At 41.7% G+C, this 18,814-nt stretch overlaps 1 protein-coding gene across 2 annotated transcripts in view; it reads right to left on the bottom strand.

Moving 5' to 3' along the window:
* Positions 1-18,814, bottom strand: part of POLD3 (DNA polymerase delta 3, accessory subunit) — a 53,153-nt gene that overhangs the window by 21,803 nt on the left and 12,536 nt on the right. The window contains exons 6-9 of one of the 2 annotated variants that reach the window (XM_039518347.1): positions 16,777-17,041; positions 11,770-11,842; positions 8,265-8,427; positions 6,836-6,942 (exon numbers count right to left, since the gene is read on the bottom strand). In XM_039518347.1, the coding sequence (XP_039374281.1) occupies positions 6,836-6,942; positions 8,265-8,427; positions 11,770-11,842; positions 16,777-17,041 (608 nt within the window). Of the gene's footprint in view, positions 1-6,835; positions 6,946-8,264; positions 8,428-11,769; positions 11,843-16,776; positions 17,042-18,814 lie in introns of both variants that reach the window. The other variant, XM_039518345.1, reaches the window with a different exon arrangement.

The raw sequence follows: 18,814 nt of genomic DNA, 5'->3' as shown, positions 1-18,814 counted from the left end.
AAATAAACTTTTTCTGCATTCTCCACCCTGGTGTGATAATTAGTGAACCACTGTTTGCTGCCTCAGGCCTTTTGGGCCGGCAACAGTCTTGGCGTCCCTGGGTGGGCTCGAGGCAAAATTGTGCCTTGCCGGACTCCTCCAATGGCGGTGGACGACAGTCACAGCCGATGCCAGCGCGCACCGGTGCTTTTACCGGGCCTCGGTAGGGACGTGTCAGACCGACCTTGGAAGGTACAACGGTGCAACGCACTCAGATAGTGGAGAAGCAGCTGCGGGCGACGGTGAGGAACCGGTCCTGTGGAAAAGGTAGGAACAGTTCAGTGCTGTTAACCTTTTGTTTGCCTGTTAAGACCTGGGGACGCCCAGTGTCTTCCCATAGGTATGGGGCAGGGATAGAGTACAGGCAGGGCACGGTGTATGCCCCCAGAATGCATTCTAGCAAATTGGAAAGTGTTTGGTTTGGATCCAATGATTAAGGGTAAACTAAAAAGGTTCTGTACAGTTGACTGGCCTCAATATCAACTAGAGAGCCAGGAAAGGTGGCCACCAGAAGGATCACTTAATTACAACATGATCCTTCAATTACTTTTGTTTTGTTAGCGAATGGGTAGCTTTTGAAACTGTTTGTATAAAGAGCTCTTGTAAAAATCCCCCATCATATGCCCCAGAGCTGCACTGGGAGGAGGATTGTCCGTGGGAATAATGGTCTTGGTGTGTGTGTGTGTGTGTATACCAGTGTGAGTGTCTGTTACTGGAAGACGCCCAGATTAACCTGTGAAGCAAATGCTAATGATCAGGAGTAGTCTAACGCAAGCCCAGTAACTAGTGGATCTTTAGGAGATCCGACCCACGGTGGGCTGACTCAGCCTGGCATCGTCCGGCGAGGAAGCTGCCTGGGTCTAGGAATGTGTGAACCTATCTTACCCCCCCCTTCCTTTCCGTGTGGGCTACTGACAGTCTGATCATCTCACTGAATGCAATTAGAGTAGCGGCTCCTCTCCCAGAGACTAGCCGAAGCTCTTTGCTGAATGGAGATGTAGAAGAGTCAGTCATCCTCGTTAATCTCTCCTGTGTGAGTGTCCTGTAGGGAGAGATTCTTAGTTTATGAGCCGCTAGCGCGGACAGGGCCCCCCTCTCTGTGTGTGTAAGTGGAAAATGGGGGGGAAGGGATAGTCTAAACATTCTACCTCACCCCCTGAGGGTACCCCAGCATAGTACATGTACGTACATTATGGTCCTGAAACCTGCAGGTATTTAGAGAATTGGAATCTTTACACGCGTGAAAATCCATCTAAATAATGTCCATTAGAAGGTATCTTCAATCTAGATAAGATCATATATCTTAGAGGAGCTTTTAATTACCAAAGGAAAAGCCTCTGACACAGTGTGAGCAATTCGTCTAGGAATGGGTTAATTTGAAACTCAGCTAAGCCCAGAGATAAGGAGAGCTGCTCTGTGTATTAGGTCAGACTATGTTAAGTACAAAAGAAAAACTGCTTGTAGCCCCAGCTGGCTGTGGGAAAATATAGACAGAGGTAAATTAAAGGTAATATGTTACAGAACTGAGATTGCATTTGCAAAGCTTAACTGTTCAGTGAGATTTAACAGTCTTTGCAATCCCAGAGTTGGTATGGCTTGGTGACCTGAACTGGAATCTCTGAAAGAGACACTGCAGGAGATTCCAGGGTGTAAAAGAACAGCTCTCCCAAGAGTGGAAGCATGTTGGAAATTCTGGACAAGCTGTATACAGAATAATCTCCCGTCCACCTATTCCCCTTCTCTGAATGTTATATACAGACGTGGTCAGTCTGGATATGTGTGAGTATTAAAGTGGCTTAAGGCTTGGGGAAGCTTTGGGGTTTGGTTATATGGTGTGTTTTATCCTTCCCCCAACGTCCTGCAGTAGATAAATTGGTAACAGATTTGTCACAGTTTGGTGAGTAATTGAGAATGGGGGAGCCCTATAGAATTTACACCATCTATTTGTTTTACCTTTGTTATGTTGTGTTTCTTTTGTTTGGAACTGTTGGTGTTATATGTTGAGGATTGCATGATTAAAGGTGAGCCTACTCTCAGCTGCAGTAAGTCTGAGAACTGGAAAGGGGTTCTACCCCCAGTTGCAGCAGGACTGGGCAATAGAGTAGTTGGAGAAAAAGAACAAATATGTACTTGATAACTAGAATTGAGCAATTAAGAGCATAGATCATGACCCAGACAGCAACTCAAACCTGCACCCAGGGCAAGTTGCAGGCTTTGAGACAGGATTTCCAGTTAGAAAAGGAAGCCCTGGTTAAGCAAGTACCAGTCCTTCAGGGACTTGCCAAAATTTAACTATTTGTGCTCAGCATACACCGTAATAGCAGTGTGTTTGCTACAAGGGGAAATTAAATAATTAAACACCAGTGGGCCATGTGTTTTGCCCAGGTGGCAAGCCTCACAAGGGAAGACTTAGGTAGTCTTGTGAGTTAAAATGTTTTAGGGAAAAAGACCAGAAGGGTGGGGGCTAATTGAGAAACCAACCCCCCCTTAGTTAAAACTGGCAGTGGAGCAAATTGGTGTCTAGGGAAAGAATGGTTCAGCTAGAAAAGAAGGATCGGGCCCAGGCGGGCCAAGTAACAGACGGAGAGATTGGAAAACGGGTTGGAAACTTTTGAGGGTCTAGTGGAAGAAAGGAGTACATAGGTATAAACATGGGGATTTCAAATACCCAGGAGGATACTTGGAATAGTGATTTAAGTTGAGAAAAGTGGTTGTTGGAGAAAACAAGTGAGTGATTTTAAGGCAGTGTGAAAAGTTAACTCCGTAGTTGCTGGAGGGAGCAGCAGTTGAACTTTGTAAAAATGCTAAAGAGAAAAATTCTTGGTGTTTTTGAAATGTTTGTAAATAAATTCAGGCAAAGAAATTATTAGATTGCAATCATTTGGTTATGACCCATTTAGTTGAATTATCTAAAAAATGTATATAGTGCTATGTAATTGAAATCTTATTAGGTTCTAAAGGCACTATAAGTGGTGATGTTTTCTTTCAGTGTTTAAAAGCAGGAATTAAAAGTACAAAGCAAGTCAGGAAGCATCTGTATTGATGCAAGTTATCTAACTGATAAAGTAGAAGTCACTGAGACCTAAGCTGCCTATGAAACATATATATGAAAATATGGGGTAATTCCCCTGTTTTGCCTGAAATCAACTAAGGTACTTGTATATTTTCAGTGATGATTGATTGCCCAGAAAGGGTAGACTTCTGTTTTTGTCTTTCAGATAATCAGAGAAAACTGATGCTAGCTGAACAGCATTCAACATACCATGCCTTTGATGGCACAGTAAAAATTATGTTTTGTGTTTTATGTTCTGTCTTGTGGTGTCTGTCTAGTGGCCAAAAATTGTTTTGTTTATGGGATAGTCTGGATTGGAATACAGATACTTGTTTTGTTCAACTTGGAATACAAAGTGCTTGGATAAATTGGGAAAAATGTGATATACTAAAGTCTAATACATCTCCTTCAGTAAGAGAAAGAGAAATTTTATTGACCAAATCTTTTAATTGAAAATTGTTAATAAAACTTGCATACCAATAGTTTTTGGAAGCAAGGACATGGAAAGTTAACCCACTCCCCATATTGCATTTGGATCCTTCTGGCTATCTCAGATTTCTAGCCAGAGGGCTGGGGATGGTGGGAAACTATTGGACTAGAGGCTCTATGAAATAAACTCGTCAAAGTGGGTGTGCTTGTCCTAACTTGTTGTCCCAAAGCTCTGGAGAAAGTTATTTTAGTAAAAGGATAGATGTGACAAACTTTAAATAATAAGACTAATGTACTGTATAAAGGCAATGTATATGTGTTCATTGTTAGGAAAAAGATGTATAAGTGAAGGCTAAGTTTCCTTTGTAGGTTAAAAGAAGCCAAACAGGACAAAGGAAGAAGAACGAGTTAACTGAGGAAAAATAGCTAACATGCTGAGTTTAAAGATAGGGCATTAGCCCCATTTCAGGACACTGCTCTCAGCTAAGACTTAGCTAACAACCAAGACAAGGGGGGCTTAATTAAATGTGCCCACACAGCTGTAGAGTCTGCAAATCGCTGACAGGCACTAATGAAATGTGTTAGGTTTCTTTTTTTCACAGGTAAAGACAAACTCCACAAAGACCCTAGGAGGCCTGCCACCCTTGGAACCAGGAAACTGGATTGATGTAAAGCTCCACCAGCGAAAGACTGCTTTGGCTCTATGCTGGAAAGACCCTTATTAAGTCCTGGTGACCACCAACAGCGTTGTGCAGTGTCAGAATCCAGGATTTCCTGACCAAAAAGGACATTAAGGACTGACCCTAGTGTAGAAACCAAGAATTGTACACTGGCAGGAAGAAATCTGTGGGACCCCTGTTTGAGACTGTGGTATTGATTAGATTTTGGGGTTTATTCTACAGGTTGCATCCTGTGTTTTGGATAAATCCTTCAGCATGTATTGCTCACAAGGGGCTGCCATTAGATTAGTACAACAGAGAGCCTAGGTTGTTTCCTCTGCAAGAAGAGGGAATTGACCAGATCTCTGTGGACTCAGGCCAATAATATAGCAACCATTTGAAATATTTTTAAAAGCTGGGAACATGATAAGAAATTGGGCCACCTAGAAAAAGGCCACTAGCCTTATTTTTAAAGCTCAGCTATCCCAAGGACAGGCTGGAGTTGGTGGGTTACATGTCATTTCCACCCTCAGTTCTATGACCCAGAAGTTGCTGACAGAGATGGTATTGAGAATCACTGAGACTGGGAAGGTATTGCAGTGGGATCTGGTATCTTTAGATGGATCTTGAGCACCAGACTTGGCCCACTGCCCTTACAGACTATCAGGAACCATCTGATCTGTGGTCAGGGGGATGACATACTTGGACACTTTCTGGATGGAAGTATGGACATTCACAGTGCTCCTTCCAGGCATGTGGACCGGTTAGGGTGGGTGTGGGCTTCCACATACCGAATCCTACCGGGTCCATAGGGAGGATGAATGTGGAACTGAATACCCCAGCTCCCTAGAGTTTAATTGTTTTGTCTTCAAAGTATGAGAAAACTCAGCCAAATGTTTGTTGAGTATTCTCAAAGGGGGGGATTGTTGGTGCCATTAGGCATATCCCTAGATAACTCAGGAGGGTAGAAAAACCACAGTATTAATGAAGCTTTTCTGTACCAGGCCTGAATGGACCAAAGTTATTTTATGCTTGTCCAAAGTGCCTCCATGTCTAAACTCTGATTGAACTCCCAGGTTAGAAGTGAGAATGGAATGTGTAACTGCTCCTTATCAGTACAACACGGACAGCAGGAGATAGTAAATAGGGGCCCTACTTGTGTTTAGTTTAGAAAGAGGGGAGGCAAAGTAATAAATTCAGAAGTAAACCAAGGTAACAGCCTTGAAAAGTTACGAGATGAATTGTCTGCTGTCAAGGATGATTTAATTGTTAACTATACACTGTATATACTATATAGTAGGGGGGAGGAGACTAGTGGGGGGTAATGAGGATGCCTTATTGAAGTTATGTATAAGAAGAGACACACACAGTTTGTATCTGTGTGCAGGATTTGAGATTGTAAATACCTCCCTGGCACCTTACTTGAGCTCAAATAAACTTTTTCTGCATTCTCCACCCTGGTGTGATAATTAGTGCGACGCACACCGGGCAACGAACCACTGTTTGCTGCCTCAGGCCTTTTTGGGCCGGCAACACTGGGTCAGGCTGTATTGTTTTGCCTCCCGTTTCTCTATTATCTGTTGTGACAATGTTCCTCCTCTACCTTGGTGGGTCCTGCGCTTATTGGCGGATTTGCTTGCCTCACAGATTCATTCTGTGGGTCGGTAAACAGCCCAGAGACCTTCCCCTCTGGTAGAAGCCACAATCCAGGTCCATTCCTCCTGTGTTTGATCAGGAGCTGGGAGGTTTGTGGGGAACCCAGGCCCACCCTCTACTCCAGGTTCCAGCCCAGGGCCCTGTGGACTACAGCTGTCTAGAGTGCCTCCTGCTACAATAGCACGACAGCTAGAACTCCCTGGGCTACTTCCCCATGGCCTCCTCCCAACACCTTCTTTGTCTTCACCACCGGACCTTCCTCCTGATGGCTGATAACGCTTGTACTACTCACTCTCAGTTCCTCGCACGCACTTCCTCTCCTCTGGCTCCCTGGCTCCCTCTGGCCTGACTGGAGTGAGCCCTTTTATAGCATCAGAGGGGTCTTAATTAGAGTCAGGTGCTTAACAGCCTCACCTGACTCTTAGCAGGTTAATTGGAGTCAGGTGTTCTCATTAGCCTGGAGCAGCCCATGCTCTGGTCACTCAGGGAACAGAAAACTGGCCTGGGTCTATCACAATGTATTCTTGAAAATCTCATTTTTAGTATTGTCATCCAAACCATTTCTATAAACATTATGAATACTCAAGATCCTAAAAACTAACTCCTGGGGCACCCTACTAAATGAACAGGTTATGACACTGAGGAGGGAGCTACACCTTTCACAAGATATCAAAGAAACCACTTTGCACAAGTTAGGGCAACTGGCAGCATACTCGCTGAGGACAGAGCCAGGTCTGAGCTAAGCTACAATAAGACCAAATTACTTGGGGCCTCCAGAATGCACACTGACGTGGCTTGTGGCAAAAATATTGAGAGAAACTCAGACTGCAGCCACTTGCATGGATACTGGGCTCACAAATACTTCTCGGGTCTTCCAAATTTTTCCCTCAACTGTTACCACCACCCAAAGCTGTTAAAGTCATCACTTAATAATATGGTCAAAACAAGAACACCTGTTCCAGGTTTCCTTGGTTAGTTTCTTGTAATCACATCTTTTTACCTTCATCTTCACTGCTGTCAGACTGAGGTCGTTTGATTCGCCTCCTCTTTTTCTTCAGATTTTCATCCTCTTTCTCCTCATTATCTGACGTAGCCATCCTCTTCCCTCTACTGGCACAAAGGAACAAATTGAACATGCTGCACACCTCTAAGTGTGCTTATAAAAAAATGAGACACAGATTTAGGCAACTAGTCTTCAGATTACAAGGAAACCAAGTACCTCACAGACATCTCCAAAATGCACAACTAAGTACTTAAGTGGATACAAACACACGTATGGACTTTTTTTTTTTCCCTTTTAAAGATCATCCTTCTCACCCATTCCCAGCTCTTCATATGGTGAACATTTCTCGAGCACCCCTCCAGTGCAGCGGGGTTTGTCTAGAACCTCACCTCGCTTGACCAAGGTAGCCTGGCAGGAGTGCATTACTGACCTCGTCACCACAGCTCAGCCTTCTAAGAACTAGTGTCCTAACAGACCCACTCAGAAGTTATTTTGATAGACTCCTTGCCACTGACTATGAGGTAGTGTCTCAGATTTCTGGAGCCATTTTTTAAAGACTTTTTAAATGTAATCGCATTTTGCTACTGGAAAAGTAAAACAGCTTCTTTCTTCTTTTAGAGCTGGCGCGACATGCCAGACTAAAAGCCCTGGAGGCTGAAGGCCTCTGCATATTCATAGAACAGGTAAACCCAAGTAGTCTTCTCTACACTGCACTGCCAACGTGCAGTTTCCAGGCCCTTGGCTTCTCAAATGAGATGATCTACAAGGAGGCCAATTAGCAGCAGCTGTGACAGTGAGCTGGGTGATGTGTATACCTATGCAGCAGGAAATGGAATGAGACCACCAATTAATTATACCCAGGCCACCGAACAGCCATGAGGCTGTAATGATTTTTGGTCTGTCAGCTTGGGTTGGATTAAAAACACAGGACTGCGCTTAATTTTACTTGGAACGTCACCCAATGTAATTCAGTGTCTTAAAAAGCAGCAGTACATCAGTTACCCCAACCATCAAGCAGAACTTCACATGTTGAAAGCTGTCTGTACACATAAGTTTGAGAATATAAATCCAGCCTGCAATACAGGTGCTCTTGCCAGCTCCCCATATTGCTCTCAGAGGTTACCAAGTTTGTTCAGCATGGGCCACAACTCAGAGATTGTTTCGTAGAACACGCCCCCGCCCACTGGTGATTACCTGGACCCCCGCCCTACCATTTGCAATGGCATAATGTCCCTACTGTAGCTACAGCTATTGCTTACATGGAAAAGAAATACTAGGAAAGAATTTTAATATATTTTTAGCTGTCTTTAATGCAATTTATGTTGCTGGAAACAAGGATTTGAGCCAGCACCATGTGCCCAGGCAGCTCTCTGCATAGCATCAGCAAGCAGTCCTATGGATCAGCATTTGAAAACCACAGCTCTACCTTCTTTTGTCCTTTTGCTGAATTTTCACAGGCTCCATTTTCTTCCCAGGTTTCTCCACTGCTGCACTGGGGGGTGATTTTGGTTCCATTACCGAAACTGAGGGCTTGGCTACTGTTTTTTCTTCCTTTGGCTGTTCACACTCAGAGCTGACTTTAAGCTTATCTGTGAATAATACAAACAAAGTAAGAGCGCACACTGGTTATTCAGCATGGACTGGAAATGACAAAGGAATTAATAAATAGTGTCTGCATGCAAAAGGAAAGGTTGTAGTCTCAGTCAACCAGAGATGGAAGACGTCACTACAGACCACATCCAGAAGCATCAAGGGATCCTATATGACCTTACAACTGCAAGCCATCCCAGAAAAAGGGCACCACCACACTTCCTGAAGGGGCAGGCATGATCCCCTTTACTGCTCTAGATAAATCCCTCAACGCAACATAATTTCCATCTTCTGGGTTCAGCTCAGCCACTTCATTCCTATCCAAGTCCAAATATTAGTCAGGTACGAGAAGCAGAGAAACAGCAAAATCTAGGACTGATGAAGTGTAGCTGGAGCTGTGTTTAGCTTCTATGATTGTGACACGGTAGCCCACGATTATTATTTGTATTACCGCAGCACCGAGGAGCCATAGTTATAACCTAGGACCCAGCTGTGCCAAGCTCTGTACAATCACAGACTAAAGAGATGGTCCCTGCCCCAAAGAGATTACAATCTAAGTACAAGACAAGAGACAACACATGGACACTGACAGACAGGGGAGTACAAAGAACCAGAGAGACAATATTGGTCAGAATGATAGGCAGTGGTCTTATACACCAGCAGCCTAACCACAATGCCTTGATTTCACTCAGCAGCCTTTCATGAACACTGAACAGGAGAGGTGACAAGCTAAAACCCACATCTTAGATACTTCAAGGAGCAAGAGAAAGTATTCAACAATGGAGTCAACAAAACCTCACGATCAATGGAATCAGAGACTGCGGACAGCTCTAATAAAATTGCCATCAGCATCTTTCTGGCACCCATCCCTTGGCTCATGCTGAATCAAGCCATCAGTTGGACGTAGGTCCATCAAAAACGGGTCAGCTGCTTCATCTAGCAAAGTTTCAGTGATCATAAGAACATAAGAACGGCCGTACCGGGTCAGACCAAAGGTCCATCCAGCCCAGTATCTGTCTACCGACAGTGGCCAATGCCAGGTGCCCCAGAGGGAGTGAACCTAACAGGCAAGGATCAAGTGATCTTCCTCCTGCCATCCATCTCCATCCTCTGACGAACAGAGGCTAGGGACACCAGTCTTACCCATCCTGGCTAATAGCCATTTATGGACTTAGCCACCATGAATTTATCCAGTTCCCTTTTAAACATTGTTATAGTCCTAGCCTTCACAACCTCCTCAGGTAAGGAGTTCCACAGGTTAACTGTGCGCTGCGTGAAGAAGAACTTCCTTTTATTTGTTTTAAACCTGCTGCCTATTAATTTCATTTGGTGACCCCTAGTTCTCATATTATGGGAATAAGTAAATAACTTCTCCTTATCCACTTTCTCAACATCACTCATGATTTTATATACCTCTATCATATCCCCCCTTAGTCTCCTCTTTTCCAAGCTGAAAAGTCCTAGCCTCTTTAATCTTTCCTCGTATGGGACCCTCTCCAAACCCCTAATCATTTTAGTTGCCCTTTTCTGAACCTTTTCTAGTTCTAGAATATCTTTTTTGAGGTGAGGAGACCACATCTGTACACAGTATTCGAGATGTGGGCGTACCATGGATTTATATAAGGGCAATACTATATTCTCCGTCTTGTTCTCTATCCCCTTTTTAATGATTCCTAACATCCTGTTTGCTTTTTTGACCGCCTCTGCACACTGCGTGGACATCTTCAGAGAACTATCCACAATGACTCCAAGATCTTTTTCCTGACTCGTTGTAGCTAAATTAGCCCCCATCATATTGTATGTATAGTTGGGGTTATTTTTTCCAATGTGCATTACTTTACATTTATCCACATTAAATTTCATTTGCCATTTTGTTGCCCAATCACTTAGTTTTGTGAGATCTTTTTGAAGTTCTTCACAATCTGCTTTGGTCTTAACTATCTTGAGCAGTTTAGTATCATCTGCAAACTTTGCCACCTCACTGTTTACCCCTTTCTCCAGATCATTTATGAATAAATTGAATAGGATTGGTCCTAGGACTGACCCTTGGGGAACACCACTAGTTACCCCTCTCCATTCTGAGAATTTACCATTAATTACTGATCCTAGCTAGGTAACGCATCTCATCTATGACACAAAATGACCATCTGCATGTTGAGCAGCAAAAGTCAGAAGACCTTTCATTGTTTGTTATTGCCAGTCTTGAGATAAAGTTTCTGAGGCTAGGGAAGACACATATTAGTTCCCAAGAGCCAAGTTTCTCTCAGCCCCCTTGTTCGGGCAATGCTGCTCCATCCTTTCAGTCACCAGACAAAGGTTATTGAAGGGGTGTATTCGCAGGAGCTCAGTACCAGAGTAGTACACAGCACACCACACAGCAATAGAGTAGAGGAAGAAAGTCATTTATTCCAAATTAGTTACCTTTCCATTTTATGTCAGCCTCTCCACTTTTTAGAACATGTTCTTTTGATCTTGGGCTCTTTGTAGATATTAAGTATTTAATTGGATTAATGATAATAACTGCTCATATATTTTTAAAGTTTATGATGACAATCTCCTCACCTCACACTGTCATACCTTAACGGAACAAGGACTTACAATGGAAACCTAAGCGGATCTCTATCACTATGACCAGACACTACTCTAATATCATTTATGAAATGTTCAATGCTAGATTCTGCACTGTGCAAAATCCAACAGATTTCTTTCAGAGCAACACTACCAATACCACCCTCAACTTTGTTCCGGAAACACCTCCTTGGCTCCTCCTCCTTTTCTTGCTACTGGTGCACATTTGAAGAAAGTCTTACACATTCACTTCCCAAACCCTTTCCTTTCAGAATCTTCACATGACTTCACTTAGAAAAATCTCCCTCGTTCATCCATTCCAATTGTCCGCTCTTTATTATCCCACAAATGATCTAAATTCCAAGACCAGCTACCTCCTCCCTCCTCTGCTTTTTCTCTCAAATCACTACCATTAACACACTCTGTGTATAGCAGTTTTCAGGAACTATTTTCAAGTAGTCAGTTCTCCTGTCCCAAAATGCTCATTTTAAATCAAAAATTTTATGCCATAAACATTCTTCCTGGGTTAAAAATCTGTATTACAAGTGTCAGTCAAATTGATCTCCACCTAATAAGTTTCTAGTATGAAATATTCCACTTACAACACTCTTATATAGCAAAGAATACAAACTTATCATCATCCATATTTTCACTGCTTCAATACTTTACTAAAACAATGATTTCCTAATGTTCCAAAGTAGTCCCTTACAACAATTAGCGCACCCATTACCACAATGATTTCAGGAGACAGATGCATATTATATCATGCTTACTCATGGCAGCTTTTCCAAAAAAGTTGCTCATTGCACTCCCTTTGGGTGAAACTTTGCTGCTTACTGTAGTTGCCTGGAAGTAGAGATAAGAGAAACGGTAAGACGGTTTTTCATACACAATCAAAATTCTAGTAAAAACAAGAATTAACACAAGACCTCCACCAAACCTGGCACATGCAGCCTTCAAATACATAATACTGCAGTCTCTAGATACATAAAACTCACTAATACAACATACTGATTTTCTTCTTGTCAACAGCATGTTTATGGGAAAACAAAAGACTGAATTTCTCCATTGCAGAGACTTCATCTTTCAGGGAATTGTTGAAGGAGCATGGGACTTTTCACTCCTAGGTCACCAGGTCAAGGTCACCCCAGATCGCAAAGTCATTCCCATCTGATGGCTGTTCAGCATCATTTACTAAATAAGCTGCTGGGGTTCAGACCGATTCCCAGTGAACAAATGTTCGTATCGGAAAACGCCACTACCCCAATTTGCATTGATTGACAAAAGACCACCCAAAGACTGAACCGGCCATGGAGATTTAGCTACCCCATTACAATGACACAGCAGAACAGTGTAAAGGAGTTTGCGCTTCCACTACGCGTACTGTACCTGTTCTATAAACATACCCAATCTGCAGGGTAAGAGTTTCAAAAGTGCTAATGGGCATTAGATCCCCGAGTCTCATTGATTTTCAATGGGAGTTTACTGCCCAATGCCTTTAGTCTCCAAGACCATCAAGCTAGCATATTTCACCATCCCTAAATTCACTCTGAACCAATGTATGTTAAATTATGAAAACAGATATCATGAAGCAACCTAACCATTTTTTTAAAATATCCATTTATCTGTCATAGTGTTTTAAAAACCTATTGACATTCCTCTAAATCAAGGTCTAATCTTCCTGCCATTCCTCTCTTAAAAAAAAGTCTGAATACTATGAGTTTCCTACCTTTCTCAGAAGAAACAGGGGATAAGAGTTCAGTATTTTGGCCATATGAAAATCAAGCTGCAAATGCCTCTCTCAGAGTCCAAACTTTAATGACCCTAACATAAGTTATCATCTAGGGAGATGTCATGGATACTCTAAGTTCACATGCCAGTAACTGTTAGGAACAGTTCACTTTTCAGTACCACAGAGGGCAGGAACTTCAGCTGGCATAAATTGGCATAGTTCTACTGGACATAATGACTAAGGCCACCAAATTATAAGTTATCACTATTTAAGAACTGCCCTGACATCAAGACTTTTCAGAAAAGACAGGACAGAAGGCCGAGAGAATAAAAAAAAACCTCAAAGTCTAACAGCAAGGTTTTGTCAAACTTTCCAAACAGACTGAGTTTCTGCATCCTTTCAATAGAGTGTACCGTTGGTGCAGCCGAAGAGACTTCCCTTTTTCCCCCATCTGTGAATGAACGAACTAAAAATGGATACCAAATATTAAGATACTATATATTGTGTTGTCAGATAGAAGTAGTAGGAAAAATAGAGAACCAGCCTGCATCAACAGTTGTGATTAAATGAAGTTATATGTGTAAAAGGGAAGTCAACTATAAGTGATACAACTTTGGACAAAATGTTGTAAACTTTAATGACAGGGTTTACCTCAGGGGCAAATCTGTTAGGGAAAAGGGGTTGCATTCATACTGATTTCTTGTAGTTTAGTGATAAAGTAATATTTGCGATCAAACATGCTTATGGTATCAAGTTAGAGAAATACATCTGTGCTGAAAGAGGCAGTAAATAAAAAAAGACTGAAGTAGTATGTTATGAAGACATTTGATCGCAAAGTAGAATAATCAGAACTGTACTGATCAATAAAGCACAGACTCAACTGCACCATATTTACAAAGGTCCCACCACTGTTGTTAAAATAAGAAGTGGAAGATTTATACAGCTGTACCAGCCTACTGGGGAGCAACTGTTCTTTAAGTGACTTTGAATTGTATAATGGACCGTTAAAACAAGTTTAAAGAATGCTGAGGGGCTTTGTATTAGCAATATGAACTTAAAACTGGACATTTCAGCAGCTAGCAGAGTGCTGATGGAGGCATTGCAACCTGAGCAAGCATAACAGCAAAGCTGGCCAAGGGAGGTCCCACATAGGGGCCAGGGAAAGTGAGGTAAGTTATGGAGGTAAGTTGCTGACCAGAACAAACCATCCAGTGTGTGATGTATGTCCCAAGGTGGTTGTACCAACAGCTATGATAAACTTGTCTTACGCAGGCTCCTATGACAAGATGTTTTGCACAAAGAGTCATTCTGTACCAAATGACTGGATGATAGCTAATGTGACGCCAATTTTTTTTTTTTTTTTTGGAAGGGCTCCAAGGGTGATCCCAGCAATTATAGGCCAATTAAGCCTGACTTCAGTACCAGGCAAATTGGTTGAAACTATAGTAAAGAACAAAATTGTCCGACACATAGATGCACATAACGTTGGAAGAGTCAACGTAGTTTTTGTAAAGGAAAATCATGCCTCACCAATCCACTAGAATTCTTTGAAGGGGCCAACAAGCATGTGGACCAAGTGCATATAGTGCAATTAAATTTTTCAGAAAGCCTTTGACTAGGTCCCACCCCAAAGGCTCTTAAGCAAAGTAAGCTGTTATGGGATAAGAGGGAAGGTTCTCTCATGGATTGGTAACTGGTTAAAAGATAGGAAACAAAGGGTAGGAATAAATGTTCAGTTTTCAGAATGAAGAGAGGTAAATAGTGGTGTCCCCCAGGGGTCTGCACTGGGACCAGTCCTATTCAATATATTCATAAATGATTTGGAAAAAGAGGTAAACAACGAGGCGGCAAAATTTGCAGATGATACAAAACTACTCAAGATAGCTAAGTCCCAAGCAGACTGCGAATAGCTACAAAAGGATCTCACAAAACTGGGTGACTGGGCAACAAAATGGCAGATGAAATTCAATGTTGATAAATGCAAAGTAATGCACACTGGAAAACATAATCCTAACTATACATATAAAATGCTGGTGTCTAAATTTAGCTGCTACCACTCAAGAAAGATCTTGGAGTCATTGTGGATAGTTCTCTGAAAACATCTACTCGATGTGCAATGGCAGTTAAAAAAGCAAGCAGAATATTGGGAATCATTAAGAAAGAGCTAGATAAGACGACAGAAAATATACTGCCTCTATATAAATCCATAGTACACCCACATCTTGAATACTGCATGCAGATGTGGTCACCTCATCTCAAAAAATATATATTGGAATTGGAAAAGGTTCCGAAAAGGGCAACAAAAATGACCAGGGGAACGGAACAGCTTCCGTATGAAGAGGGATTAATAAAATTGGGACTTTTCAGCTTGGAAAAGAGATGACTAAGGGGGAATATGATAGAGGTCTATAAAATCATGACTGGTGTGGAGAAAGTAAATAAGAAAGTGTTATTTACTCCTCATCACATGAGAGCTAGGGGTCACCAAATGAAATTAATAGGCATTAAGTTTAAAATAAACAAAATAAATTTCTTCACACAACACAGTCAACCTGTTGAACTCTTTGCCAGAGGATGTTGTGAAGACCAAGACTATAACGGGGTTCAAAAAAGAACTAGATAAATTCTTGGAGGATAGGTCCATCAATGGCTATTAGCCAGGAGGGGCAGAAGTGGTGTCCCTAGCCTCTGTTTGCCAGAAGCTGGGAATAGGCAATGGGGCGGAGGGGAAGATGATCACTTGAGGATTACCTGTTCTGTTCATTCCCTCTGGGGCATCTGGCATTGGGCACTGTGGGAAGACAGGATACTAGGCTAGATGGACCTTTGGTCTGACCCAATATGGCCATCCTTATAGTCTAAAAGACTGCAAAATTCCAGCCCCACTTGCAAAAACTCAAAGGTGATGCCTCATTTTCTGACTGGATAGTGAGAGAGAACAACTCTCATTTTTGACTGGACATTTTGAATCTTCAGCAGCAGTATGGTCACCATATCATTAGTCCACACCAGTACCTCCAAAACAGGAGCCAAGTGGGACCACCCAGCAGATATGGGATAAAACAACCCGTCTCCTTCATCACATCACTTTCTGAAAGCCAAAGACACCTGGAAGGTAGACGACTGGGGTCCCGGGCCGCCCACCTGGGAATCCTCCTTGTGACATCAAATACTATCTTGGATAGGCACCTTTCCCTGTCATTTTCTATTTTACAGCAATTCAGGCTGCCTGCTAGAGCACAGGGAAGAGTTGTCTGTTCTTCCCTCCCCCTGCATTTGCAGTGCCAACAGTGAACAGTGAGCTGAAAGCTGACAGCTGAGGAAAAATCTGATAAGTTATACAGAGTTTTTCTTAGTTGATGGATTACTGAAATTGGGTACAAATTAGTAAGGAAGTTTTCATGCTTGGGTATGAGCTTTAAAGAGTGTCACAGTTATAACGTGTGTCCTTGTTTTGTAAAAGGTTCCAATCGGCTTTGTTGTAAAGTATCTTTGAAACTAAACAAGTTACAGTTGTTAACAAAGATTGTGAAATGGTGTACATGTCTACCACAGTTAAGTTTCATACTGCCTTTTGAGTTCTAAGTGTATACAGACATAAAATGAGATCAAGTATGCAAGCCTCTTAAAAAAGAAAGGTGATATGGGTGATCAGTTAAGCAGTTTGTTTAACTAAGGTTTGAATTATCTTTATTACATGGACATAGTTCCATTGACTGCAATAGAGTTACGCTGATTTACACCAGCTGAGGATCTGTCACAAAGTCTGAAGGAGAGCAAAAAAAAAACAAAAAAAACCACAAAAGGCTTGGAAAATAGGATTGAGGCACAAACTAGCTACAGAAAAAATGACTGAGCAGAATCATCCTACTAAACCATTAGATATTTTAAATGAGGAGAGGGTTTATTCTTGGGCGACAATGAGGCTAGAATTCGAAGCAATAGGAGGGAGTTGCCACTGACAACATTTATTTAGATTGAAGAGTAAAAGTGAAGTTAGTAAGGCTATTATCCAAACAAATTGTCAAAGGATGTTGAGGTAACTTACAATTGTTGTCTCTTTGGACTCTGGTTTAGTTTCTTTATTTGTGTCTTGGGATTTGGAAGCTGATTTTGTAGCAAACATTCCCATGATGCCTTTGGGCTGAGGGGAGGGCTGTTTAGCAGTTGATGAGACATGACCATTGATTGTAGGCACATTGACAGCATGTGTGTCATTTGGTGTCTGGGAATCAGCCTGTGCAGACGTCTGAACTTGAGAAACTTCAGCTGACGTCCTGGGGACTGCAGCAGCACACTGAATGGCACTAAACCTGGGTGATGGAGTGAAAAATTTAATTAGCACTTTAACGTCTTATTTTCCACCCCAGCTTCCTCTCTAGTAGTGTCTTGCTTTCCTGGTTCTATAATATACTGTTATGGGGAAAAGGAGCAATTTAATTCAGGCACGGACTACAAAGAAAAGCTAGCACACAGAGTGGGAGAGACGTCACACTGAAACAATCATTCGAACATGTCAGCAGGGGTTGAAGCATTAAAATACAAAACAAGCTGATCAAATTTCAATGAGGAAAAACACTTGTCATTACACAATGGGAAAAGGGGAGGGAAAGTAGCTCTATTTTATTCCTAAATTGGTTACATTTGTATTACCAGTGAATCACATGCTAAAGCTTTCCATATAAATGTAATCATATTTTGTAAATATATTTCATCTGACAGTCTACAACATGAACAATCTTATTTTCAGAATTTCTAATGCACCCCTCACAGTAGTAACAAAGCTTCATGAATAGGTGAAATAGGTAAGTATTCTAGATTGAGCCATATACTATCCAAGTGGCTCAGAGGACATCCAAAACATTTGGAGACTCAGTACACAAAAGTTATTTCTATGCCCATTTTGGATATAAGGAACACATCCTTATACGATCTGAAATGTGGTTGATTGGGGACACTGAGGCACAGAAGTTAAATCTAACTTGCTCAAGGTTACAAAGCAATTCACTGACAGGTCCTGAATCCTTATTCCCCCTATGTGATCCACTAGGTCAACTCCTATCCTGATTTTTCTTTGAAACACCCAAGCACTATGGGAGCTGGTAAGAACTGCACTTTCTGATTGATGCAATTAACTTATAATTGAGTATTTGTTTTATTTGTTACATAAATAAAATCTCTTACCATTCCACTACCGTGCCATAGCATTATATAAGCACAGCTCATGATTAATTTCACATTAAGTAGAAACTAATATATACTAACAAACAACATAGTCACTAATGTACTTTAAGGTTGCGAGAGGACATACCCAATCCACCCAAAACCTTACAAGTATTAAAATAAGAAGGGAAAAGATGTGTGCATTCCTTTCCACCTTCACTTTGCCTCCAAAACTAACAATAACACACTCCAACACCCCATAAAACTTTCACTGCCATCTCCAGACACCAATAAGTAATACATACCCCAACTTCATCAATTTCACACCAAAATGCAAAACTTTAACAGTGAACTCTCATTCATTTACATCAATTATATCAACGGATCAGCATATCTGACGGTCACACATTCCATATATTTGGGAAGTTAATCTGCCTTAACACTGCAGAGGTCACTGTTAAGGTTTTGCATCTGCACTACACCTCAATGAGAAGCAGTGTGATTACCCCAAATTAAAACCCATTATCCACTGACTTCAACTGCCTTTGGATCAGGCCCAAAGTCCACAGGATTGTTTTCATGTTGAAAACCAGCTGTAAGATTTTCTGCTTTTTGTATATGCGTTAAAACCCAATAGCTGACTACTACATTAATACAATTTTCAGAAAGGAGGAACTACAACAGTCATTCTAAATTTACTCTAATTAGGTCACAAATTCACAAGCTAGAATGACAATACGGAGAAGAATATCTTACTCCTCTGCCATGCCCAACCAGTTCAGCTCATAATAGCCAGCATTGCCTGCAGTGTAAGTCACCTCTGAACTACAGGCTGCGGGTTTTAAATTCAGTTAGAAAATTCAGCACCAAGACGCAGCATGAATTTAAAAACAAGTTTTAGAGAATTATTTTAAAGTTCGGTA

The sequence above is a fragment of the Mauremys reevesii genome, linkage group 1, assembly GCF_016161935.1.
Source record: "Mauremys reevesii isolate NIE-2019 linkage group 1, ASM1616193v1, whole genome shotgun sequence".
NCBI classification, from domain to species: Eukaryota; Metazoa; Chordata; order Testudines; family Geoemydidae; genus Mauremys; species Mauremys reevesii.
The sequence above is the reverse complement of the archived record's forward strand: the minus strand, read 5'-3'. Positions and strand labels throughout refer to the sequence as shown.